Genomic DNA, 27,363 nt, shown 5'->3' with positions numbered 1-27,363 from the left:
GGAGGTCTTCTTGTAGTGGACTTAATCTTATAAATGCTGATAATACAATGTTCTCTTGGGATCAATAAACCTGATAACTGCAACGCTGTCTCCAGCTTTCTTTGAGCCACAGATTTCTATACAGTACAAGGCACTCTATATTTCACTTAACAGTCGACACACAATATTACAAGCAATCAAAAATGCCTGAACAGACCAAAGTTGTGCGCCTGAAAAGGAAATATTTATCTCAGAGAAAATAGAGTTAAACACACAATTCTCACCAGTTTTGCTTTGCAGTTTGTAGCTCCGGTTCCCCTCCACTGTAATATGCTGCTTTACAATTATGGAATCTCCATACACTTCAGGTTTAAACGCATCTTCTCCTCTGTTTCTTAAAGTAATGGAAACATCTGCAGAACTGAACACAAATAAGTTATCGGGCTCCATTGTACAAGGTGTGTGTAAGTAAACATTGTGCTGTAAAAAGATTCAAGTTGCTCACTATAGTGACTCTTTCACGCTTAGTCATACAGGTCCTTTTCATCCAGACTAAAAGGACATTTTCAAATAAATGAAGGGACACGATCACTTTTTGCAAAATCTAGGCAAAAAGCTTACTTTTACAAGGTGGGGGACGTGCACTATGCCACCAGGGTCACAGCCACCTGCTGATTTGTCTGCTTTGCTGATCCCCAGTTATTTTTGCGTCTGCCAAATGAGGTCACAGATTTACAGACCCATCAGGGGTTGCATTTAGCTCAATTGGAGTTAGAAAGTGGCAAAACTGGCAGTTCAAAAATAGTTCTAAGTAACTTCGATGAACTCCTAAATCGCATTCACCTTCATTCTTCCAGCCTATGAGACCAAGCAACCAAATAACGTAATATTGCATTGCAGTTGGACCCAAATCAATCAAGTATAAAGCAATTCATCAGAAACCCAAATGGGGGAAATAACTGAACATAACACTTCAAAAAGGACTTACCAGAGCAGTTTTGTAGCTAGACTTGACCAGAGCACCCTACAGTCAGGAGTTAAAATCGAAATCATAGCGCTTGTAAAAATGTCAGCAGCAGTACCAAGTTCAGTCTGTCCTTTGTCTGCCTTGTGCAGTCTAGCTGCAATCCCTCCTCAAGGAATTGTGTTTGGGCCATTACCACTGGACCACCCGAGTGAAGAATTCCTTTACTGCATTGTCTATGCATGTGTATGAGCACTAAAATAACTCAAATCATATGTGTTGAGACCTCAAAAAGCATTAAATATCACATAATGGCATTAGGAACGACCCTGAAGAGATCAAATGTGACTCCACTACTGCTTCCAGAGAATGTTCATTACTTAGTCCCATGGATTATCAGGAGGTGCCTACTACTCTATAGAAGCAATTAATGGAAACACTGCAAGAACTAGAGTGGTCCGGGCAGCTCTGCATGGTGAAACAAGCACCACACTGAATGCATTAGACAAAGCTGGGAGGATAGAATAAAATGTTTGATGAGGTGGAACAAAAAGGTGTGCCACTTGGAGAACTCTGCAGCTAAAATATTTAAAATGGAGAAGGATGTGGCAGAACAAGTCTCACTGTGATGGAGCTGGATAACCAGGGGTAGAATAATAAACTGTTTGTACAGGTTTCCAGATGAAGCAGAATCCAAGGACATCCTATTCCTCCTTTCTTTCTCATACGACTCTTCAAATTGCAGCAAGGTCTAAATTTGAACAACCAAAGAGTGAACTCCATCTGCTTATCCAAGAATCCAACAGAGCAATCAAGCTAAGAGCGGTCACAACCCTATGAATAAGCAACTTGTCAACCAGGTTTACTCCCTAAAAACAGGCGAATGCTGCAGACAAATAAATGAGTAAAAATACACCTACTGTTTTTATGGACACAGCATCCTTACTCGGCAACTTGTGTTGCTTCTGGTCTACAGAGGACGAAGGGGTGGGTTTTGGGAAATGGTGGGCAGCGATCTTACCAGGGTAACCCTTTTGAGCCTGGGTGGACTCTTCTCCTCACACACTTATCGCTGGAGGACTCTTTGTGGGATCTTGTGCTCTTAGCAAAGGTAACCTTCTCTCGTTATCTGCTAGAGAGCACTGAAACATGAGCCAAAGCTATTATTGTGCCTTCATCCAGCCATGCAACCAGTAGTCTATACCAGTCTCAACATTTTCTTTGAGGAACAAGTGGAGCGGAAGTCTATGTCATGGTCAGGGTACAGGCAGTATAAGCACTCATGCTTGTCCGCCCCATAGAAGTTTTGTTTTTTTAATTTTCTGGTGGATCAAGTTTTTAAAAGGCTTTTTTGGCTTGGCATAAGTCCTGGTGAGGCAACAGGGAGCATCACCTCAGAGGAATCTAACCACGAGGGAGCATCAGATGCATTTGTGAGACACCCTCTCTCCTAGGCAGTTCCTACTTAGTGCAACATTCACCAAACCTCACAATACGAAAACCTTACCAAACATCAAAATAGGTTGGCTCTTGATGTGGTAGCTTGAAAGATTCTCCTAAAAACAAAGAAAGTAGGAACTCTGGAGAGGCCTTCCAAGGTTAAAAGTTCAGTAAACAAACTTAAAATAGCCTTCAGTGGTGGTGCTAAGTGGGAAGAGTGCCTATTGGCTAACGAGTGAATAGTCAAAATGAGCCTGATGAAACACTAAAGTGCCGTTTTTTTGATTACACGAGTGGAACTGGTTTGTTGATGTACCAAGTATTCTTAGCCTGACAACTGGGAATATTGAACAGCAAGGTAATCAATGAAATGCTGGAAAAAATCAGGTAATAGTTGATCTTGGTAATCCGTAGATAAGTATACTTGGGCGATACCTAATCACGTTTAGTGTAGAAGTGCAAGCAATAAATATGAATTCAAGGAAACAAGTAAAAGCTGGGCAAAAGCTAAACTAGTGGTGGAAAGATCGAGCTACAAGTGCACATCGATTTAGTAGTGCAAAAACAACTAATATTGTTTAGTCAAGGAAGCAAATTATTAGTGCACGATACATTATCTGACTGTGTAAGGGTTAATGTGGTGTTACAGCACTCAGTGAAACCTCAAGTTGGTCGTGTAGCAATTATTCATTACAGTGCAGTAGTTTATCTGGGGCACTCAGGGAGACAATTACAGTTGGGCAGTAACTAAACTAACAGTAAAAACACATTGTCTAGTACTAATGGGACAGTAAAACCAGTAGAGCAACGAGTCAAACTGATGGTGTGAATTTACTCCACCAATGGAGAAATTAATGTACAGGTGCAATCATTGACGTGGGTAGCCAAAGGAAAAAAAAAAAAAAAAAAAAAACAGGCAACTATTGCAAAGGTTTGTCTAGCAATGGGGTGGAGGGAGAGAGGGGATTCAATTGTGGCTGAATCATTATTCAGGGATAACCAGACATCCAAGTGCAGCTGCATAGCAGATAACTTTACTGTGCAAAATATATTGTGGAGGATCCACAATCTCAGGCAAACCACTGGACAAGTACAGTTGGTCAACCAATTAATCTACCAAATCCATAGCAGATCTAGCTATGCAACAGATAATTACCAATTCATCGACCAGTAAGGCTAAGTACCAAGCCAGTCAAGGTAGTCCCTAATTTCTCAAGCTATAAAATAGAAGAAAATCTATCTACGTGGGCAACCATCATTCTAGTTGAGCAACTATAGATCTGGTTATGCAACAATCAGTCAAGAGGTAAGAGTTAATCTAGGTCAACACATGGGCGAGGTAAGGCTGGAAAACATTCTAGCAAAGCTCCACTATATCTGGCTATACAACCGTTAGGTACAACTTATCTATATAACCAAGGATCAAGGTAACAGTTGGACAAAAATAATTTTAGTTTAGCAGTAAATCTAGCTATGGAGGAATTTACTCTTCGGAAACAAGAGAACGAAGTACAGTTGGATCGTAATTAAATTACGAAAGGAGCAAAATATCTAGTTAAGCATAACATATTAATACACATTGTGTGATAATTAGGCTTTACAACAAATCAAAATAGCTATGTAACTAAGCTAGCTGTGTAGTAAGGAATTTAGTTGTGCAACACAGTGTACTTTTGCAATGTGTCTAGCTGAGGAGAATAATCTAGAGGTGAAGGGTATTAAAACAGAGGCTATAAGAATGAATGTGTTGCAAGAATATTCTACCACAAAATACATGTGATATAGCTTTGCCTAACCACTGTTAGACTTAAAACCACCCCCCATCCCATTGGGTCTACTCCCCTTAATATAAATAAAGTGTAAATATGGTAATGCTTATTTTTGGCAAATGTTATGCCTGAAATATCTCTGAAGCTCATACTAGCACAAGTAGGCCAACACGTGTTGCTGTACTATACCTTTAATAACAGCCCCCTCTACTACACAAGCCCCCTCCCCATACACAATTCAAAGGATCACACTTACTTCTGACCATCTTTCACAAAACCTTTCAAGGAGGAGCCTCGGTTTGTTGTAGTAGCTTTTCCACCAAGGCCAACAATCAGAGCAGTCAACACAGCACTTTTTCCACCTGCAAAACAAATATTAAAACAATGCTTTGGAAAAGGCAACGCGTTTTAGAACATTTGTTATGTGTGGCCCCAATTGTTCCAATAATGCCATCAGAATCCTGACAGTCATCATGCGCATGATGGGCTTTATAATCAAGAATTTTACAGATTGATTGCTAACTGTTCATTGGGCTTACTAATATAATTCTTCCAGCACCCCAGCAACAATCAAGCATTATACTTTGAAACCCACTAGCTGATATAATTAGCAGCTCCTACCTTGCTTTACTTTGGATGCTGCATCAGAAAGCCAATATGAGAAAATCTTCAGTTTCAGATAAAGAAAAAAAACTTAATCCGATGACTTAACGACAGAAATGAAGTTCACATCATTACAAGTGATACCAACCATGAATACTTAACAAAACAGAAACGCAATTCAAAGTAAATAAACTGTAGAAAAAAAGTAAACCATGTTCTGTCAAGCCCGGGAATTGTATCATTCTTCCCATTACATTAAAAACAGCAGAGACAACCATTTATTACTAAAGCACACACAAAATATTTATTTTTTAACAAATCACAATGCCACATTTTTCAAAAAGGATGGAATCCTGATACAAATAAATGTTGTTCTAATCAAAGAACTCAAACCTAGACATTCACATACACTTCCATATAAAAGCCCTACAAATAATTTACAAAACAAATATATTCTTTGCATATGATACCAAATAGCCTGATCTAGCCGGTCTTATGTTAAAAGGCATTTGTATGGTGCCAGATCACAAGCATAGTAGTTCAAGTGCACCTAGGCTCATCCGTGAAGCGGAGTGGAATACTGCACTATGGCCAGGGGCATCTAGAACATAGTCTACTGGAGGAAAGGAAATGAGCAAGGGCAATATAAGAGCATGGGAAAGTGGGAAACACATGCCACAAACAAATGGGCAAAAAGAGAAAAGTGTCCCGCCAGGAAATTATTTGTATATAGAAACAAATCCTTAATAAATCATTGGTGTTTGTGGTTGCAGAGTGCTTGGTCAGTTCTGCTCGTACCTGGCAGTCTAAATCAAAGACAGGGAAATGGCAACCTTGTAAGATTCACAAGGGCAACTCTTTATGCCTTGCATACTGCAAGTTATTTAACAAAATAATTCAATTGATATACAAATAGTCACTCAGGCAGCAGAAAGGGAAACAATTTGTACAAATATAACAGTGTGAAATTTCACCAAATGCTTCGCTATCTGACTAAACTTATGACACAACAGTTAAAAAGGCCACATTGACCTAATCATGGGCTCAGGGCTACGTAAAGCACAGTTCTAATTATCAGCATCAGCGGTAGATACAGTTGCCCCTTTAGCAGCCCACAAGCAAACCCGCTGGTCACATTAACTCTTGGTTCACCAACGACCTCGAGCTTATAGCTAAAAAAAAAACACCCAAGCAGAGTCAAATTGGAAAAAGTCCACCTCAGATGCCCATAAGGTGTTGTTTAGGACAGTCTCCAGTCAATATATACAAGCCATCATCTATGCAAAATCCACATCTTACAACAGAATCGCAAATGCCAAATCCAACACCTGAGAGATATTCACAATACCTAGTGAACTGGAACCCCCCCCACCCCCCCCCAACACCCACCATCACGAAAGACAAAGTGTGGTGTACTAACATTCAAAAGACCATGCCCGACAAATTGTATTCCCCTCACAAGAAAATACAAGTTAAACAATCTCTACTCAAAACCTCACCACTACCGCAAGCCACCTACCCTCCAAGATCCCTCTGCGTTTCACTTTTGCAATCTTTCGGAATCGGAAGTCGCAGCCATCCTCAAGAGCCTGAAACCATCAAGGTGCAAAGGTGATATCCGCCCAGCCACTATCAAAGACTGTGCCAAGCACTAATCATATTCATCACCAGCTTCACCAATGCCTCCTTCTCTGGTTTAGTCCCTTATAGCCAGAAGGAAGCCTAGGTTCTCGCACTGAAAAAGAAAAAGATGTTCAGCTTTTAACTATTACCGACCAATCACAACAGTCACCTTTCCATTGAAAATCCTACACAGGGAGGCCTACATTCAAATCCAGCTCTACCTGGAAAACAACCATATCGTGGGAACGCGCAAATTGGGCTTCCGGCAAGGTCACAGTACTGAATCAGCCCAGCTGGATTTAAAAATCCAACTTGATGTGATTAGAGATGAGGGTAAACTTGTCCTTCTCTTGGGCCTGTGCCGCTTTTGACTTGGTCGATCACAAAATCGTATGTTACCACTTGACCTCTGCTGCCAACTTTTCACCAGAAGCCATGACCTGAGCACCGAATCAGCCTGTGCCCCCCTCCACAGCACCCATTTCGTGGGGCATGCTTCAAGGGTCTTGTGTTTTCCCAACCCTCTAATATATTCACCAAACCCTTATTTGACCTTCTGAACTCCATCAGCATATCCTACACTAACTTTGCGATGATACCCAAATCATCCTCCCCCTCTCCGGCAACTACCCTGAAGACACGCACACTCTAAACACGGTTTACACTACCATCCAAGCCTGGATGGCTATTAATGGCCTGTGTCTAAACGATGAGAAGACATTCTGCAGGTCGGGCCTCCGACAGTGGTCAAAAATCTAAACTCACAATACTCTGCCTTCTACATGGACAGCCTATGGATTCCGGTTTCCGCCTCAGTTAAGACCGTGGGCGTCTATCTGGAAGCGTCCCTGTCCTTGACATGCCAGGTTACCGCTATTGCCTCTTCACCCAATACTACTAAGCTGATCAATGCCTCTAGATTATTTTTATCCCCTAACAGCTACCTCACCATCATCGGGGCGAGGCTTGACTATTGCAACGCTCCCTTTACTGGCACCTCATCACACCACATCTGCAAACTCCCGGTGATCCAGATCAATGCCGTCTGGCCTGCCCTTAACATTTCTAAATGAGTGCACATCCTGGCGGCAAGAAGAGAAGCCCAGAGGCTCTCAATCCGTGAACGAATCATCGTCAAAATGTATCCATCACACATAGATGCCTCATCAACTCAGCTCTGTCTTACTTGTCACAGAAATTCACGGAAGTCCAATCAGCCAGGCCAGCGAGATTGGCCTACACACATCGGCTTGTCCACACAAAGATCAAACGAGCCAAAGGTGGGTATACAAGTTTCCCTATGATGGCAGCAATCCAATGGAACGCTTCTGCCGGTGTTGAGAGCGGAGCAATCCTCCTGGGCCTGCCGAAGAACCCTAAAACCCAGTCTGTTAGCCTAGGCCTCCAGGTACCTCCATATTTTAGAGTCCTCTTCTTGACATTCGCTTAAGTGTAACTGGTTTGGTAACATCGCCTTGTGTTAGTGGGGTTTTCCTAAAGTCCTACTTGATAGTAAGACTTTAGTAAGCTATTCCAGTGGTTTGTAGATCACCCAACTCTTAGTATCAGTCTGTACTAACTCAGGTTCTTGGTATAGTGGCAGAGCAGTCAGGCTTATCTTATGAGGAAGATGTGAGCTGTAGGCAAGTACCACTGAACCCAGCTAGTAAAGTACATCAAAGAAACGCTTACATTTAAATGTATATTAAAATATATATTTATTATATTTATTTGAATAATTTCTTACGCGCACCAGGCAGATAACTGCATTCGGGCACAGATGTTAACTAAAGGATCGAGTATATCACTGTGGGAGCCTGAAGTAACCCTAAGGGAGTAAGTTCATTTAAATAGGAAGGTTTTCATTTGTTTTCTGAATCTTGCTAGTGTGGTGCATGAGCGGATGTTGAAGGGCAGCTGGTTCCACAGCTTAGGCCCAAACACAGAACCTCCTGTCACCTTTAGAGATCCGTTTTGTCCTCGGGACACATAGCAGAAGTTTGTCTTCTGATCGGAGGTCTCTGGATGGGTAGTAGCGGCGAATTCTTGTGTTCAAGTATTGAGGTGCAAGTTTATAATAACATTTATACACCAGGCATGCCACCTTGAATTTAATGTGATCCTCCACCATCAGCCAGTGCAATGCTTTCCTGGCTGTGGACACGTGATCTCTTTTACCCAGATGGGCCGTTAGCCTGACTGCCGCATTCTGGGCCCTCTGTAGTCTTAGCATTTGTTTCCTAGGGATCCCTGTCATAAGACTATTACAGTAGTCAAGGTGGGAATTTACCAAGGCTCCCACCACTACTGGAAAGTCTTGAGGTATTTAGAAGGGGAGCACATTTCTAAGCAGCTGCAGGGAATAGTATAATGCTTTTACTTTTGCCCCTACCTGGGCTTCACTGGCCAGATTTTCTTGCCAAATACACCCAAGATTTTTCACTTTCTTTGAGAACGGAATACTCACTCCCAAGATCTGTGGAGTAAAATGTGTGTCTTCCTCTCTATTTTTCTTCTCTGATCTAAATAGAATTATTTCTGTTTTGCCTGCATTAAGATGTAGTTGATTGCAGGCCATCCATTTTTTTTTATATCTTGCATACAACGGTCTATCATCTCAAATGCCTGCGGCAGATTGTCTGTCTCCACATAAATCTGTGTGTGGTCACAAGAGTCACTGTTAGACACTAACCACAATAAACCATCAACAGATATACTTTTCAAAAACGTTCAAATAGACTCTTCTTAGTTGGTAGTTTCTGGACGCATACAATTGTTACAGCAGTTTAACAGTAATACAGCGCACTCACAAAAGAATACGGTAATTGTATTTAGTCTGCATACACATATAAAATAGAAATGTTGTGGAAGGAAAACAGTTGGTTAGTGTTATCTTAGTAGAGCTTCAGGTTCTAGAGGCAGTTTTGCAGCATAAGTCCTTTAAAGTAAAAAACGAAACCCTAGCTAAAAGGCAGTTAGTATCAGTTTAACGTCTTTCAAAGCAGAAGAAATCAAAAGTTCCTGTGGATACTTTCTAGTCTCTAGAAATGAAGATAAAAGAAAGCTTAACCAATGTTGGAGACCCTGTTAAAGGACTCGCTAAAGGGACGCAAGCAGCGGATTGAGTCTGAGATAAGAGTGGGTTGCCCTATAAACCCATATGTACTCCAACGCATAGGAGCAACTTTCTGGATTCAGGTAAACAATACCTTTTTCCCCACAGTACCTTAGGTTAGAAGAAAATGTTTGTGCTGGATGCTCCGTGATGCTGTAGCTCTGGACTTGATCTATGGAATCCTTGGTCTGATGACTGAAGGCAGGACAATGCATGGGATCTCTCAGCAGCAGTTTTGAGGGAGGACCTGGGACACGACTTTCATCAACTCCTTGGTTCACAGTGTGGTTTCGGCGCCTTTTCTGCAGCACCAACAAAGGACACGGATCGCCCGGTCAATCTTCTTTGCTTCCTGCAGTCACGTAGTCTGAGGGGGTCTGGGCAAGTTGGATCAGATCTCTGGAGTGTCCTTGAGGGCTCAAAGATTTGGACTGATTCAGCCTTTCCCCGAGGATGCACTCAAAATGGTATTGGGGTTCCGAAGCTCTGGAATCTCACAGGACCTCAGGAAATGGCTGAAATCCAAGTTAGTCTTGGGACTGGTTGTTCCTACCAGCTAAAGGGAAGGAGGAGTCCTCTTCAGAGCTCCTGTCACACAGAAAATGGGGTCAGGTCAGCAGCGGTCGCTTCACTGTGTTGCAAAGGGTCTGCAGGCATCTCTGGTCGTCGTCTTCGGTTACTTCAGCTTCCAATGGACGACTTGCTTTTCACTCCAGAAGCCTCACCTTTTATACAGTTCCAGCACACACTACGCTGCAATCTCTCAGCATTTTACAGAAAGGGGAGTGTGGTTGTCTAATCAAGACAGCCAGACGCCCTGTGGGACCTGGTCCCATTCATGAACTCTGGCAGACAAAGGACATGGGGTGGAAACCTCCTCCCCCACTTCAAGCCTTCTCAGACACTCTGGAGCCTAAGTGGGGACACACAAGGGTTCCCGCCAAAATCAACACACACACACACACACACTGGCCTCCCCCTCCCAGAAAGGTAGAAGGGCTGACCAATAACGGCCATGCTAGAAATGGCAAAAAAAGAAGGGGGCCCAAGATGGTACCTGGGTGCCCCTATTGTGCACTACCGGGGCTATGGACATAACCTGAGCTATACAAATTACACAATAGTTGTTAGAACACGTCCACTGCCACCAGCCATAAATAGTAGATTGACTAAAAAGACACAGGAACAGAAAGAAAGGGGATACTAGGTATCCCTTAGGCACTCCACATAAGGTGTTGTGTGCAATCTCTCAGACTATAAATGTTTTGGGAGAGATACTAAGTATCTCTCTAACCTTAAGAACAGTAGTTACTTGAGGATATTGAAAAAGAATCTCAAAGGAGGACCCCAAAGGTCCCCAGCAACACTGCCCATAATGAGCTGTGGGCTGCAATAGTAATATACAGATGCATTTAAGAGTTATGGAGTAGACAGACTCCATAGTATAGGTAGAATGCAAAGAACAGAGTTCCAAAAGAGAGCCAACAAGAATGTATGAGTGGAAAAAGGCTCCGCTCGTTCAGGGTTAAAATAAAGATCCAGAAGTCCAACAAAAAGCCTACACATGATAAATCTTGCCAACACCTTGATGCTGCAGGATTTTTGCGTGCTTTATAAATAGAAAAATAATTTAAAAATATATATATATTATGACTGCTCAGCGGCGCAACTGTGACCATAACTGTTTACCAGGGGGCTATACTTTTCGGCAACAAAGGTAGTAGTGTTCCGCCTTCCGCATTACCACAAAAGGAACCCCTGCATTTATACATGTTTCTAGTGTCTCAGTTCTCGCCAAAACAGCAGTAAATTGGCATGCATCGCCATGAGAGTCACCTTTACCAGCCTGTGCTTCTTACAGGTGCTGAACACGAAGAAACAACAATACTCTATTCAGGTCTACAGCAACTTATGCTGTAATTATTACTGAATCGTTTGTACTGTATTTTCCATGTGAAAATGTTTTTCCATGTGAATGAGTAATAAGGGAATAGTTTCTTACCTGTAACTCCATTTCTCCAGCATTGGTATCTTTCATGGATTCACATGCTTAGAATATTCCCCGTCGTCAGGCTGGGAATCCCCGGTACATTATATAGACCCTTTCCCGTAGGAAAACTTTTTCGACGCTTATGCGTCCTATCCGCCTCGTTTTGTATCATGCGTGCCCGCGGCGTCAGGACGCCATGATATAAATACAGGACCCTCCCCCGCACTCCCTCAGATTTCGGCCCCCAAAGTAGTGGGGGAACCGGTTTGCATGTCCAGGGGAGGCAGGAGGGCGCATGTGAATCCATGAAAGATACCAATGCTGGAGAAATGGAGTTACAGGTAAGAAACTATTCCCTTCTCCAGCATTGGATCTTTCATGGATTCACATGCTTAGAATAGATTACATAGCAGTACCATCCCTAAAAGAGGAGGCGTGCATGCAAAACCGCATACTTCTCACAATGCCCGTTCCCTATGGTCGTGTACACATCATTAATCATTAGCATAGAAAAACGGACAATATTGAAACACAATTGCAACAGGATCTAACCCCTCAGCCGGGGCTTACCTTATTGGAATAGGTGTCGAAGCACCGCCTGTCCCATCCGGGTATCTTCCGCATGTTGTTGCGACAGGCAGTAACGGCGGGTAAAAGTGTGTGTAGCCGCCCAGGTAGCCGCCATGCAGATGTCCCCCAGCGGGACTCCAGACCACAGCGCCGTCGACGATGCCGCCGCTCTAGTTGAAAGAGCTCTTGGCCGTCGTAGAAGAGGCTTTCCTGCCTTGGAATGGCAGTACGAAATGGTAGATGACACCCATCTTGACAGTCCTTGCTTTGAAATGGCTTTGCCTTTAGCACCCAACCCACAGGCCACGAACAACTGCCTCGTTTCTCTGAAAGGTTGCGTGCGATGAAGATAGAACTTGAGAGCCCTTTTTATGTCCAGTGTGTGTAACGTACGCTCCGCTCCCGAGCATGGTTCTGGAAAAAACGTAGGTAAGACAATAGAGGAGTGTTTATGGAACACTGACGGAGCTTTCGGTATGAACTGTGGGTTAGTGGCTAGGACCACCTTGTTCCTGAAAAAACGTAAGTACGGTGGGTCTACCATTAGAGCTTGGATTTCTGAAATACGTCGGGCTGAAGTGATGGCGACCAGGAAGGCCAACTTCCACGACAAAAACTTTAGAGACGATGATGACATTGGTTCAAAAGGAGGTTTCATAAGGGACGCTAACACCAGATTGAGGCTCCACGCCGGAGGACATTTCTTCTCTGGAGGAAAACTCCGAAATAGGCCCTTAAGGAAGTGCTTAATCAGGCGGTCGCTGAATAATGGTGTGGAATGTCGTTGACGTGTAAACCTGGAAATGGCGGCCAGGTGTACTTTTATCGACGATACCGATAGGCCCTTTTGAGCTAAGAACAACAAGTATGGAAGGAGCTGTTCCGGCTTGATCGACTGCGGAACCAAACCTGGTTGATCCGAGCACCACTGACAGAACCTCCTCCATTTGTACGAGTATGAGGTGTTTGTGGAAGGTGCTCTTGCCGCTTGCAGAATACGCCGACATTCCTCCGGAATCGTTAGCTGACCAAATTCAGCGACGTCAGGAGCCAGGCCATCAATTTGAGGCTGTCCGGGTCGTGATGCCAAACAACCCCCTCCTGTCGAGACAGAAGGTTGGGGGTCCTCTGGAACCTCATCGGTTCCGCCGCCGCTAGGTGCAGTAGGTCTGAAAACCACACCTGTCTGGCCCAGTACGGGGCCACCAGAATCACCCGACATGGGTACTTGAGGATCCATTGCAACGTCCTCCGGATAAGGGGAAATGGAGGGAATGCGTACAGGAATTTGTTCGTCCATGGAAAAGAGAACGCATCCCCCAGAGAGCCCTGCTGAGGCCATCTGCTTGCATACTGCAGGCATTTCCTGTTGTCCCTCGTCGCGAACAGATCGATGGAGGGATGTCCCCACTTCTTGAATACGTGTTGTATTTGCTGGTCGTTCAGCACCCATTCGTGAACATCGTTCAGTTGTCTGCTGAGGGCATCGGCCTCCACATTTCTCACGCCTGGCAGGTGGAACGCCAAGATTTGCATGTTGTGTTGCAGTGCCCAATGCCAGATTTTTTGTGCCTCCGTCGACAGGGACCTGGACCGTGTCCCTCCTTGCTTCCTCAAGTAAAACATTGTAGTTGTGTTGTCCGTCATGACACGCACCACCGAGTTCCTCAACTGAGGAAGGAATGATTTTAGAGCCCATCGCACTGCTCTCAGTTCCAGCAGGTTGATATGCAGGGAGGACTCTTGTAACGACCACCGACCTTGTACCTGCAACGTATCCAGATGAGCTCCCCATCCGCTCAACGATGCATCCGTCACCACCGTCTTCTGGAACTCCGGTTCCACCAGAGGCATTCCTTTCGTTAGATGAGAAGACGCTTTCCACCAGCAGAGTGCTTGTACTAGTTGCTCGTCGACGACCAGTCTGTCGGACCAGCGACCTTGACTCTGCGCCCAACGGTCCGCTAGAAATTCCTGGCAAGGCCTCAAACAGACGGCAGTTGTTTATCAACGGAATGCAGGATGACATAGTCCCTAGCAGGGACATGTATTTGCGCACCGATACCCTGGTACCGCATTGCCATTCCGACGCCTTGCTTTGTAATTTCTGTACTCTCTCGCTGGATGGTCTTACAAGGTTTGTTTGCGTATGAAACTCCGCTCCTAGAAAAACCAAAGTCCTCGAAGGCTCTAAGGAGGATTTGCTGAAGTTTATCGAGAAGCCCAGTTTCTGTAAGAGGGACAACGTGGCCCCCAGACTGTTTCGTGTTTGTTCCGTGGACGAACCTCTGACCAGCCAGTCGTCTAGATAGGGATAGACGTGGTGACCTTCCTTTCTTAAATGGCCCGCTATAGGGGCCAGACACTTGGTGAACGTCCTGGGGGAGGACTTGAGACCGAACGGGAGGACCTTGAACTGGAAATGCTTTCGTCCGACGACGAACCTTAAATATCTCCTGTGTCGTGGACGTATTGGGATGTGAAAATAGGCGTCTTGAAGGTCCAGCGACGACAGATAATCCTTGGGTTGCACAGACCTGATAACCTCCTGGAGCTTTAGCATTTTGAATTTTAAGCTCTTTAGCCATTTGTTGAGTACCCTCAGGTCGAGAATGGGCCTCCATTTTCCATTTGGCTTCTTGACAACGAAGAACCGGGAATAAACTCCGTTTCCTTCCTGTGCCACAGGAACCTTTTCTACAGCTCCATTTTTTAGCATAAGCTCCACCTCTTGTCGTAGGACCCGAAGGTGGGGCTGGGCCGAAAACACTGGCGGAAGACGTGGAGGCTTGTCTTTGAATTGAAGCGCATGACCCATGCGAATCGTGTCCAGAACCCATCGATCTGTGGTGATGCATTTCCATTGGTCGATATGATGAGACTCGGCCCCCCAGGACGTTCCGAAGGCCGTCATTGGTTGCCGGTTTGCTTGCCCTTCGTCGAAGAGGAACCCGAGCCACGTCTTCTGGAGGCTTGATAATCTCTACCTCTTCGTGCCGACTGGGATGCACGTCTGAAACCTTGTGAAGAGTACGAGGACCTGTTAAATCCACGGTCCCTAGAGGCTCCAAAGCAGGAGTTTCCAGAAGCACCCCTGAATGGGCGAAAGGAGCGAAAATTTCTACCTGTCTGGAGGGCTCCCAGAGACCTAGCAGTATCTGTGTCTTCCTTCATCCCCTTCAAGGCTTCATCTACCTTTTCTCCGGACAGATGTTCTCCTTCACATGGCATGTCCAGGACTTTGTATTGGACTTCGGGACGGAAAGTAGTACATTTGAGCCACGCTTGTCGACGAAGTACTACGCCATGTTTGATCTGTTTGAAACCAGACTCTGCTAGGTCAACTGCAATATTAATTGCGTGGTTCGACACCTCTTCGCCATCTCGTACAAGTAACATGGCTGCTTTTCGGTGTTCTTCTGGCAGATGTTCTAGGATAGGGGCTAGTTTGTGCTACATTTCTCTATCGTATCTTGATACGATAGCCAAAGAATTGGCTGCCCTTACCGTCGTCGCGCCAACTGAGAGCACCTTTTTTCCAAAGGCGTCCTGCCTCCTGGCCTCGCTTTCTGGTGGGGTCGAACATTTTTGCTGTACTCTGGCCTTCCTAGCCGCTGCCGCCGACACCACGGAGTCTGACAGAGGTTGTGCCGTTAGACATTTTGGAGTGGACTCCGGAGCTTTAAACTTTTTCTCAATACGCCCCTTGATAGCTGGCTCCGAGAACGGATGGCGCATCGTCTTGAGGCCTTCTTGCCACATGTGGTCCAGAATTGGGATGGCAAAAACCGATTTCTTCCTTTGACCCATATGATCAAAGAGAAAACAGTCTTTCTTTTGTTCCTCAGGAATCAAGCCGAACTCGGAACACGCCTTTCCCATCATGGCATGGAAGGCTCCCACATCACCCGGAGGAGACGGTTGTGCCTGGCTCCTCGTAGACTCTACCTCCACATCCGAATTCCATGTTGGGTCTCTCGACGGTGACAGGGAAATGTCTGACCCTGAGTCACCCTGGATAGAATCAGACTCCGATAGCTCACCCTCCTCCTGCGCTCGAGGACGATCCTTCGCCACCTGGGAGGCTGATGGGCTTTTTGGTCGTCGAGCGGGCTGTTTGAGCTTGTTCGTCGACGGAAGGTACAGGAAATAGCGACGATGAGGTCCCAGGTTGAGGGATCTGCGTATCCAGACGCTGTAGGCGCTTCTGCAGCGTATTAACCACATCCAGAGACAAGACTGTCTGGGGGGTCAGCAACGTCGAGGATAGAGGGACCATACCCCCACTCGCCGTCGTCGAAGTGGAAGGCCGTAAGCCCAAATCCGACGGCTGTAAAACCATGCCACATTCCCCTTCCGCCGACAGCGCCGACAAGGCCGTGTCCGGCTGCAGTAAGACTTCAGGGGGGACCGGGTCGTAGACCTCTGGTTGCCAAGCCATAGACTGAGTCGCCGTCGACGAAGGAATCCCCACCGCTGCAGCCTGAACAGTAATAGGCATCGTCAACGACACCGGTGTCGACGAGCAAGTAGCCAGCGCCGAGACTTTAGACTTGGAAGCCGATTTCGATGCCGATTTCCCGGCTGAAGAATCTCGACTCACGGAAGACCTATGACGGTCCCCTGAGGAGGATTTTGACGTCGCTTGCCTCACCGTCTTAGATAATGAGGAGGACTTTTTGTGTGATGAGGAAGACCCAGCATGCTTCCCCGTATGCTTGTCATCAGGGAGGTTGTCGACCGGCCGTACCTTCTTCGAGGGAGGTTCCGACTTGCTCCTGGAGGCCGTTGAGCCAACTTCTGATGCCGGATAGGCACCCGCTCCATCGCTAAGCCAGTCGACCAACCTTCTTTTTCTGTCTTTAAGGGTTTTTTGGGAGAAACCCTGGCATATCTCACATGTATCCGCCGTGTGGTGCGGGTGGAGACAGTAGATACAATCCATGTGGGCATCACCTTCATAGACTTTTTTGAGTCCACATGTCGCACAAGGGCGAAATAACGCTTTTCCGGACATAATTCTCCAGAATATAACGTCGCCGAAGCGAAAGAAAAAACAACCTAATTTCTACTAGTAGTAACCACAAGGATCCCACTACTTTGAAAGACGGTTGAAATCTGAGGGAGCGCGGGGGAGGGTCCTGTATTTATATCATGGCGTCCTGACGCCGCGGGCACGCATGATACAAAACGAGGCGGATAGGACGCATAAGCGTCGAAAAAGTTTTCCTACGGGAAAGGGTCTATATAATGTACCGGGGATTCCCAGCCTGACGACGGGGAATATTCTAAGCATGTGAATCCATGAAAGATCCAATGCTGGAGAAATGGGCAAAACAGAGGGGGGTCTGGGAAACTCTCTACCAGCACGAACACAGCCCATTGACTTGGGTGTATGGCCCCTCGGAGAGTCTCAACCAAGTCTTTAGCTCACTGTTCTTTTCACAGAGAAGAAATATCCCCGCATATCAGTCTTTGTCCTGCCCAGGGGCAGTGCAGTACCGAAATGCTAGGCAATTCTCCTCTGAACAAGAGTACCACAGCAACCCCATATACGTGTTTCAGCCTAGTTGGGCATCATCAGTGAGGTGAAGCTGTGCCTCTCTAAGAGCAGTGAGCAAGGGGTCCACGTCTGGATTCCCCTGTTAACTTAGGGTGAGACCCAAAGTTACTTGGTATGCAAAACAGAGGGGGATCTGGGAAACTCTCTACCAGCACAAACACAGCCCATTGACTTGTTCTTGGGTGGGTGGCCCCTGGGAGAGCCTCAACCAAGTCTTTAGCTCACTGTTCTTTTCACATAGAAGAAATATCCCTGCATATCAGTCTTTGTCAGTTGCTGTTGGTACTCTTGTTCAGAGGAGAATTGCTTAGCATTTCGGTGCTGTAGTGCCCCTAGGCAGGACAAAGACCGATATTCAGGGATATTTCTTCTCTGTGAAAGGGACAGTGAGCTAAATACTTGGTAGAGTCTCTCCCAGGGGTTATTCACCCAAGAACAGGTCATTGGGCTGTGTTTGTGCTGGTAGAGAGATTCTCAGACCACCCCCTTTGTTTTGAGTAACAGAGCTTTGAGAGAGGCGCCTAAGCGTAAATCCACAATGCCTGTGCTCAGCAAAGGAAAGAAGCACAGGCTACTTAAGGTGACTCATGGCGGTGCATGCCAGTTTACTACTGTTTCGGAGAGAACAAAGACATTAAAAGCATATAGAAATACAGGAGTTCCTTTTGTGGTCCTTAGGAAGGCACAGCACTACTACCTTTGCCGCCTGTACACAGTTGCACAGCTGCGCCATCATAATGATTAGAACTGTGTTTTAAGTAGACCCCTGAGCCCATGATTAGGTTGATGTGGTATTTTTAACTATCGAGCCATATATTTAGTCAGATAGCAAAGTATTTGGTGACATGTCACAAACTAATATTTGGACAAATTGTTCACTTTCTGCCACCTGACTGACTGACACATACCCATCCAGTGAACTAGCCATTTTGTATGAAGTATGTTCACTTGTCTACTATATTCATTGTGTTACAATTAAAGTATATATGTGTTTTTCTATCTGTTCGACGGTACATCAATTGAATCATTTTGTTAAATAACTAACTTGCAATATGCAAGGTATAAAATAATGAGTTGCCTTTGTGAATCTTACAAGGTTGTCATTTTCCGGTCTTTGATTTAGACTGTCAGGTACAAGCACAACTTACCAAGCACTCTGCAACCTATAAACAATAAACAAATAACTTAATGGCCGCCACTTTTCTGGTTTTGCTTATATTTCCCCAGTCCTGTCCAGAGTTGGCCAATGCCCTCAAGTTTATATAAAACAAATGGGAGCATGTCAGTCCTCTTCGGTACACCATAGTTCAGCAAAATGGAGGAGGCAGATCGTGGTGTGATGGCTGGGTTGTTTCTCCAAGTCTGATTTAGAGTACTTTATGAGTTTGAGGATGTGCAACCCTGAATGTGTGGTGGCTTATTGGCCTAGGAATCTCTATACCTTCTACCTCAGGTCAAAACTAGAGAATGGCGTTTATGGGCGTTCCAAGCCTATTTCCAAGGATACTTTGAGGAATCTGATGATGTCGTCCCTTCTTCCTTAATGGGAGACCTTTCCCATGGTGCCAGGGCGGTGTACCGAGGGAGGATCATATGGGAAAGGAATCCCCTATGCAATTGGGGACAAACATCAAAGAACACAGTATCACCCAGCTTTACTACCAGACCCTTTTACAACTTTAAATCCGCCTTCTCACCTCCCTGGATAAATCCAAAATATTTTATTGTTAATACAGTCCACCTAACCTACACGACAAAAATAAAATGAAAATCTAGATAAAACATACTATCCAATATTTATCTTTAAGGCTTGTACTGTGACTAAAAAGATGGCTGCGAGTACAAAGAAAGAAGCAGAATGAGCAGTCTAGTTTCCAAAGGCCAGTGATTGTCCCAAAGCAGTACGAAGCGAGAATTCGAAGGCAGTTCAAGCTCAAACTGAATTGCAGGAGATACTAGCGTGAGAGAAACGTACCCAGAATAGGAATAGCAGGAGCCATGCAGGGAAGCAGCCGACGCGAGCCACAGTACCCAGTGAATTACAGGAAGAGAGACCATGCAGCGGGAGAAAGGCATCAGTCTGCCGAGCCACTGCAGACCCCGCTAGACGCCCGAAGGCTACAGGAGCCTCCAGAAGGAAAGGATACAGCTGCCCGGGAACCTCCGGTACCTCAGAGAAGGAACCAAACAGGTACACGGGTTGCCTGGGAGCTGTGAGGTCTTAAGGAAACAATGGAGTAAGCTCAGTAACCGAAAAGAATGTCTGGGCCCCTAAAATAAACAAGTGAATACTTGGCAGGGGAGTGACCCAATCGCATATGACGCAAAAGTGTGAGTCTGCGAGCAGCACCAATGTGAGAAGCCAAAGTTTAAAGCAAAGAGGGTCTTGGACCCTGTTAGAGGAAAAAGACAGTGCAAGAAAAATAACTTGATTGGCAAGAGAATGAACCATGCCGTATAAAGTATTGAGAGTCTGAGACCAGCACCCCCACATGAGAGATTGAGAATAAGAGTGAAGAACCATAGGACTGATAAAAGGAATCCTATGCTTGGTAGCGGCGCATGCCAAGTTGGTAGGATAGAACTATGAAGCATAGAATCAGTGCTGCATGATTTCCTCAGACACTTCGTATAAGAAATTTAGGGGAAAGTAGAACAACCCTAGCTTTGAAATCTTGTATTTTGGAACATTATTTTGCTGTTTCTGTTGCTAGAAAACACAACTTTTAACTTTGGGAAGAGGTCATCCCTAGATTAGTGTTAGGGAAAGGAGTAGGTTTTTGGGATACGACAGTGGCAGACTTTTTACTTTCGGACTTCCTGACAATTTCACTAGTTTCCTTTGAGGTAGGGAACGCCCTCTTAGCTCTAGGGATAGAGAGGCATTTTTCTAACCCTCTTTTCATTACCAAAAGTCTATATCCAATAACATACCACCATTGTGTCCGAGCCTTACTTCTGCACCCTTACAGTACACTAGTCAAGAAAAGACTGTACAAAAGGTCAATGTTGTCAACAGTAGGCAAGGGAATGTAGTGGTCATAAGCAATGTGGAAAAACTGAAAAAGCCTGCCACTAATGTCAAAAAGTGTTTTAAGACGCTGTCCTCGGTCATGTCATGCTAGACTATTTTATTTCAGGGTGAGACCAATACTATGTCTTACTTTGATGTAGGTTTTAGAAGTATAGTAACATACATTCATCTATAATGAGACAATGTATTCTGAGCTGCCTATGCAGACTGTGTGAAAAGTGGGATGTACAACAAACAGGAGAGAGTAAGAGAAGGGCCAGCTCTCTGTCCCTCCTGCGTTCAGTAACAACCTGGCACCCTTGTGAGTGAGATGATGTGGGTAGGTATTGGGCTTAGCAGCTGCCAGGCTTTTAAGTCTTCCAAACTGCCAAGATGTCACTGTAAGCCTGGGGGTGTTCACACCATGCACACATAAATAGAAGAGACCATGCCTTTCGGTTTGTTCTCTAGGCCCAGAACAACCAGCTTCTGCAGAAAGGAACATTCAAATGAGGGTGGGTTTAGAACTGTGGCTCATCAGGAAAAAAAGCCTGGGAGCGGACTGCCTGGGATTTTAAGACCTGCTAGGAACTGCAGAGGAGAGGTTTAGATTTGTGGGAGACAGAATTGCTCTTTGGCCGAGACAAGGCTCTTCTTGAACTTCATCTGCACAATTAAGCAATCTCTGGGGGCTCGGCATGCATACCATGCAACAGGAAATGACGCATCAAAACTCAAGTCTGACACCAGAATAAACATCTGCACCTGCAACTCCTCGGATCCCTGGTGTCTTTGGACTACCAATCGGTCACTGGTTTCAGCATCTGTGGTCTTGGAGCTTTGCATGCAGTCCTTCTCCAAGTCAAGCCACTGATGCACCATTTACTGCAAAGGGGGTTGGCTACTCCAATGTAACCAAACTATTCCAGGACTCTGTTCATTGGACCTAGGTCTGGAACTCATCTAAGAGTTAATCCATTCTAGCCAGCCGGTATTGACTCTTTTACAGCTCCCCTGCAAATCTGGTAAAACTCGTCATTCCAATGGAACCAGGAACTGCCTGTTATCTTTGTACAGTTCATTACTATGGACTGCCCAACTTTTAAAAATGGTTAAAAGTACATGAAAGGGAGGCCACCAGGGGGCGCACAGGCAATGGCAGCCTGAATACGCCGCTCCCGCCGTAACTGGGACACGAAGAGGGACTGAGCCCCCCCCCGTGACCCCCCCACGAGAGATCTACGGCCCACGGGGCCCGTGAACTTCGGGTGCCCCCCAAGGCGAAGGAGCGGCATCTGGGGACCCCCGGGGGCCCGAGAACGAGCTCCGCGGCCCGAGGGGAGGAGCCCCGGGGAGATCCAGGCAACATCGCAGCCTTCGAGAGGGGAAGCGGCGGCCTGCATTCGGAGGCGCGCGCGATCCCCTCACCCCCCGAACACGGAGCGCGCCGGCGCCCCGGCAGAAGACCCGCCGGCGACACCCCCGCAGCAACCTGCCGAGGAGCCGTCGCGGAGGGGAAGTCCCCCGCTGAGGAGCTGGGAGAAACGCGGGCCGCGACCCGCTTAGGGAGAGGCGGCCTGCCCGCGCTCCCGAACTCGGCGCCGAGGTAGGTGGGGGAAGCCCACCCCAGCCCCCACGCAACCCTCAAGGACACCGGGACGCATCGGTGGGCTCGGAGGGGCGAGTCGGCCCTGCCCCCCCTCGCGAGCCCCCCCCCCCCCCAAAAAAAAAAAAAAAAAAAAAAAAAAAAAAAAAAAAAGAGGGTCAGGAAGACGCGGGGGAAAACGCCCCCAGCCCTGGAGGGGACACAAATCTTTTTACCCTCGAGCCCATCACTTTCTTAGGTGGAGGCCCCTGGGTTCAACCCCAGGGCGAGTGCCCGCCTGGGGGCTCTCGCTGAAGGAGCCGCGCCTGAGAGCCCCCCAACAAACCACGATTGGACAACCATAGCAGCTCCCCCCCACCCTAAGAACTGCCACCAAAGACAGAGGACGCAAGGGGAGGAGGGGGTGTGAGGCCCCCACCGGAGGTCGGTGGGGCGAGTGCCCGCCCACGAGAAGCCCCCCACAGAGGGCCAGACCAGAAGGGGAGAGAGCGCGTTCCCCGACCGGGCGCTGTCCCTTGGCCCTAGGGACGCACCAGCGGAGGGGAGAAGCAGGAGGACCGAATGAGTTGGCGCCATACCCTCCAGGAGTACCGCTACCAAGGCACCAGCAGGGAGAACAGCGACCCAGACCAACGGGCCGGCATGTCTCATTCCGAGACCCCACCCCTGCCCACCCTCACCATGGAAAAGGGCTTTGCCTCGGTCTTGCAGGAGATCAGGGACATGCGGGCAGACATCGCCCAAAAATTGGAAAACATGGACCGCAGAGTGGACAAAGTCGAGGATAGACTGTCACAACTAGAGTCCAACCAGTCCTCAGCAGCGACCCAGGAGCTGGACACGGCCCTGAGACTAACGGCCCTGGAAAAGAGAGATGAGGAGAGGGCAAGACAAATGGACGACTTTGAAAATAGAGAGCGGAGGAACAACCTCAGAATTTTTGGGGTGCCGGAGTCGGAGGGGGAGACGGAAAGAGACTTAACCAGGGTGGTGAGGGACATCATTACCCTCCTCTTCTCGGATGAGATGACAACCGAACCGACGTTCGATCGGATCCATAGAGCGGGGGGAAGAGCTGGGGGCCCCCGGTCAATTCTGGTCCGCTTCCACTACTACACTGAAAAAGCAAAGGTCCTAGAGGAGGCCAGGAAATCCAGGGAGATAACCTATAACAACGCTCAGGTGGCCATCTTCCAGGACCTCTCTTCATACACGCTGGCCAAAAGGAGGATGTGCCGCCCACTGACCCAGATGCTGAAAACAAAGGGGGTACGCTACAGATGGGGGTTCCCCTTCTCCCTCATGTTCGAATACGAAGGCCAACGAGTGAACCTGATTACAGAGGATGATATAAGGGGAGCAATACAGGAATACACAACGGATCCGACCCCGCGAAGGGAACCCTCTGGGTTCGCCGCGGATGAAGCCAGAGCGCGCCGGTCACGAGGAGAGAGGAGAAAAAAGACTGGCCCACGGAAATTTAAAAAATTGAACCCTCCGTCCCCATCGGCGGACAGGAATGACACGGATCCCGGCCAGGGCGGAGCGGGACTGTCGGACCCGGGCGAAGAAGGGAGCTGAGGCATCCCACGGCAGGCGTCATCAGCCTCGGGGGAACTGTGCACAGAATTCATCACGGGGACTCACCATCTGTTCCGGCCTGCAGACAGGCCGGGCTCCAGGACCATGGGGTCCGAACTTTTGTGGATCCTCCCGGAACAGCAAGTATGAGAGTTACATTGAGGGGGGGAGAGGGGGTAGGGGGGGCTCATGGAGGCTCTAATTTGGATATTCACCCAGCAGAAGGCGGTAGGCTGGTGGTCCGGCCAGTTACCAACAATGGTAGAACTATTTGGCTGGACGCCGGGGTGGGGGGAGGGGGGTAGGGGGTTTGTTGTTATTGTTACGTTCACAGGGGGGACCAGTGGTCAGTTGGGGAAAGGTCACAGGACCACCTGGGGGGGAGGGGGGGGAAGGGAAATGGGAGATCAGAGGATAACACGAAATGAGCCGGACAAGGAAAGTGCCACGAGTCAGCTATCCGGTAGCTGGTTATTCTTAGAAAATGGCTGAGGATCTGCCTACCCTGGGCGTGGGCTCCCTTAATGTGAGGGGACTGAACACCCCCACCAAAAGATCCCTGGTCTGCAGGGAATTCAGGAGGGCTAAACTAGACGTGCTTTTCCTTCAGGAGACGCACTGGGCGAAGGGGAAAGAACCAAAGCTACGAGGGGGGGGGATTGGAGAAGTCCTCAGCGCCTCCCACAAGACCAAGAAAAGGGGGGTAGCCATAGTGCTAGCGAGGGACATTGGCTTTGTAGTAGAAGCCTCACAGAAAGACCCAGAGGGACGATTCCTGCTGACGAGGGGCTCCCTGCGGGGCTCCCCTTTAACACTTGCAGTTGTGTACAGCCCCAATGAAGGCCAGGCGCAATTTTGGGAGGGAGTGAAGGACAGACTGAAATTATTCGTACGCGGGCTAATGGTGGTGGGGGGGGACTTTAACATGGTCCTGGACCCGAAAATTGATAGGAAACGCTTGGAATCCCAACCCACCAGGGCTGCAGACGAAATGATGGCCCGCTCCTTCCAGAGGGCGAACACAGAGCTGGGCCTAGTGGACACCATCCCGACCCCTAGGGCAGAACACCCCTCCTTCACATACTATTCCGCAATCCATACATCATACTCCCGTATAGACTACATCCTGGTAGACGAGTCCCTGCGCCCATATGTCTCAGGCTATGGGGTTGACCCGGTCCCCTGGTCTGACCATGACCTGGTCCGTACCACTATTATAGGGGAATGGCGAAGTGGCAGAAAAGGGCGATGGAAGTGCAACGACTCCCTGCTCAAGGACGACGTCCTGGTGCAGGAAGTGCAGGACGCCATTGAGGAATACTTTAAGCTGAACGACAATGGCGAGGTGGGTGCGCACGTGCTGTGGGACGCCTTCAAGGCGACCTTACGCGGGGTTCTCATAAGAATGGGGGCTCAGAAAAAAAGGGAAAGGGAGGCCCAAGAAAAATCCCTTAGGGAAAAGATCGCACAGATCCAGCCGGGGGGCCCCCCGGAGGCACCCTTGGCTATGGAACAGATCACGGCCCTAGAAAATCACAAATTTCAATTGAAGGAGCTCTTGTTGCATAAAACTGAACGCAACCTCCAGCTAGTGAAACAAAAATACTATGAGAAGGGGGATAGAGCCGATAAAATCCTGGCCTGGAAACTCAGAGAGGTCCAGCGAAGCAGAATGGTGAGGGCGATCAGAAACGAACAGGGCTCACTAGACCACAGCACCCCAGTCATAGGAGCGGCTTTCCGACGCTACTATGAACAACTATACTCGTCGGAATATGCCGGGGAAGACACTCAGATTGAGGAGTTCCTGGACTCCATTCAGATCCCGTCCCTGACAGGCGAAATGGCAGAAGGTCTAGAGGGAGGGGTCACAGAGGAGGAGGTGGAGAATGCAATCGGTGGGATGAAGGCGGGAACGTCCCCGGGGGAGGATGGGTTCTCAGTACTCTTCTATAAGAGGTTCCGGTCTATCCTGGCCACACACCTGGCGAGGGTGTTCAATGCAGTACTGGAGGGGGGCACCCTGCCGGAAACGATGATGAGAGCCATCATAGTGGTACTGCCCAAGGAAGGAAAGGACCCCACTGACTGCTCCTCCTACCGCCCGATCTCCCTCTTAAATATAGATGTAAAGATCCTAGCCAAGGTGATGGGTACACGGTTAGAGGGGATAATGCCCAAACTAGTACACGGGGATCAAGTGGGGTTCGTGAAGGGCAGGCAGGGCTCGGATAATATTAGGAAGACTATTGACCTAATCCACTATGCCCAGGAATCAGACCTAGAGGCTAGTTTGCTCTCCTTGGACTCCGAGAAGGCATTCGACAGGGTCGAGTGGAGGTACATGCAACTCCTCCTCCGTCGAATGGGCTTCGGGCCTCACGTCAGGACCTGGGTCTCCGCCCTCTATGAAGCCCCAACAGCGAGAGTGCAGGTGAACGGGGAACTCTCTGACTCATTCCCCCTCACGAGGGGAACACGACAGGGGTGCCCACTTTCTCCGTTAATATACGTCCTGACGATGGAACCTCTGGCCATAGCGGTCCGGGCCCACCCTGACATCAAAGGGATCAAAAGGGGAGAAGTAGAGTTCAAGCTCTCCCTGTTCGCTGATGACATCCTAGCGTACTTGGTGGAGCCCAGCTCCTCGCTCCCCCCCCTACTGCGTCTGATGACAGCCTTCGGGCAGTTCTCGGGACTAAAAATAAATGCAGCAAAATCAAAGCTCCTACCCATGAGGGTCCAGGACCCGAGGTTGGACCCCCGGGACAGGTGTGCGGGGATTGCGGTGGGGAAGGATTCCATTAGGTACCTGGGGGTAACCCTGACCAGAGATCTCTCGAGACTGGCCCCGGTGAACTATGGGCCTACCTTGGCGGGGGTTACGTCAGATCTGAGGAGATGGGATGGTATGATTCTGTCCTGGTATGGGCGCATGACAGCGATAAAGATGAACGTTCTGCCGAGATTACTATATTTATTCACCGCGCTCCCAACGGAGGTCCCCACCCAGCTGCTCCGCGATCTACAAAAAGCAATCCGCGAGTTTATATGGCAAGGGCGGGCCCCGAGGATAGGAAAGGCCACTCTAACACTACCCAGAGAGGAGGGCGGGTTCGGGCTACCGGACTTTCTCCTTTACTACCGGGCCGCCCAGTTGCGGGTCTTGCTGGAGCACATGAAGGAGGGGATGGGCACCTACTGGTCATACCTTGAGGATATGGATGCCCACCCTCTGAAAGTGCGCGACCTCCTGTGGCTGCCGCGCAGACTCATCCCTAGCAAACTGAAAACCCACCCAACCCTGGGAATACTTTGGACACTCTGGAAAGAGGGACCCACAACCTCATACCTCACGACATGGCCCTCTCCAATGTCATCGCTTTGGGGCCACCCGCTCAAACTAGGTAGCAGAGGTTTCAGGAATGCCCAGTCCTGGTCGGACGGGGGTCTGGAATGGGCGGGACAACTGTTCAAAGAGGGCGAGTTCCTCGAATACGAGGCCCTGCGAGACGCACTGGGGCGGGAGTCCCTTTCAATCTTTGAA

General features: G+C 47.9%; 1 protein-coding gene across 2 annotated transcripts in view; it reads right to left on the bottom strand.

Annotated features, from left to right (window-relative positions):
- SMC6 (structural maintenance of chromosomes 6) overlaps window positions 1–27,363 on the bottom strand; it is a 2,412,589-nt gene that overhangs the window by 1,997,390 nt on the left and 387,836 nt on the right. For both annotated transcript variants that reach the window (XM_069605927.1, XM_069605928.1), the window contains 2 exons: window positions 4,409–4,514; window positions 264–400 (listed from right to left, as the gene is read on the bottom strand). In XM_069605927.1, the coding sequence (XP_069462028.1) occupies window positions 264–400; window positions 4,409–4,514 (243 nt within the window). The remainder of the gene's footprint in view (window positions 1–263; window positions 401–4,408; window positions 4,515–27,363) is intronic.

Source organism: Ambystoma mexicanum, chromosome 4p, assembly GCF_040938575.1.
Source record: "Ambystoma mexicanum isolate Mex_15411 chromosome 4p, UKY_AmexF1_1, whole genome shotgun sequence".
Taxonomy (NCBI): Eukaryota; Metazoa; Chordata; class Amphibia; order Caudata; family Ambystomatidae; genus Ambystoma; species Ambystoma mexicanum.
The sequence above is the reverse complement of the archived record's forward strand: the minus strand, read 5'-3'. Positions and strand labels throughout refer to the sequence as shown.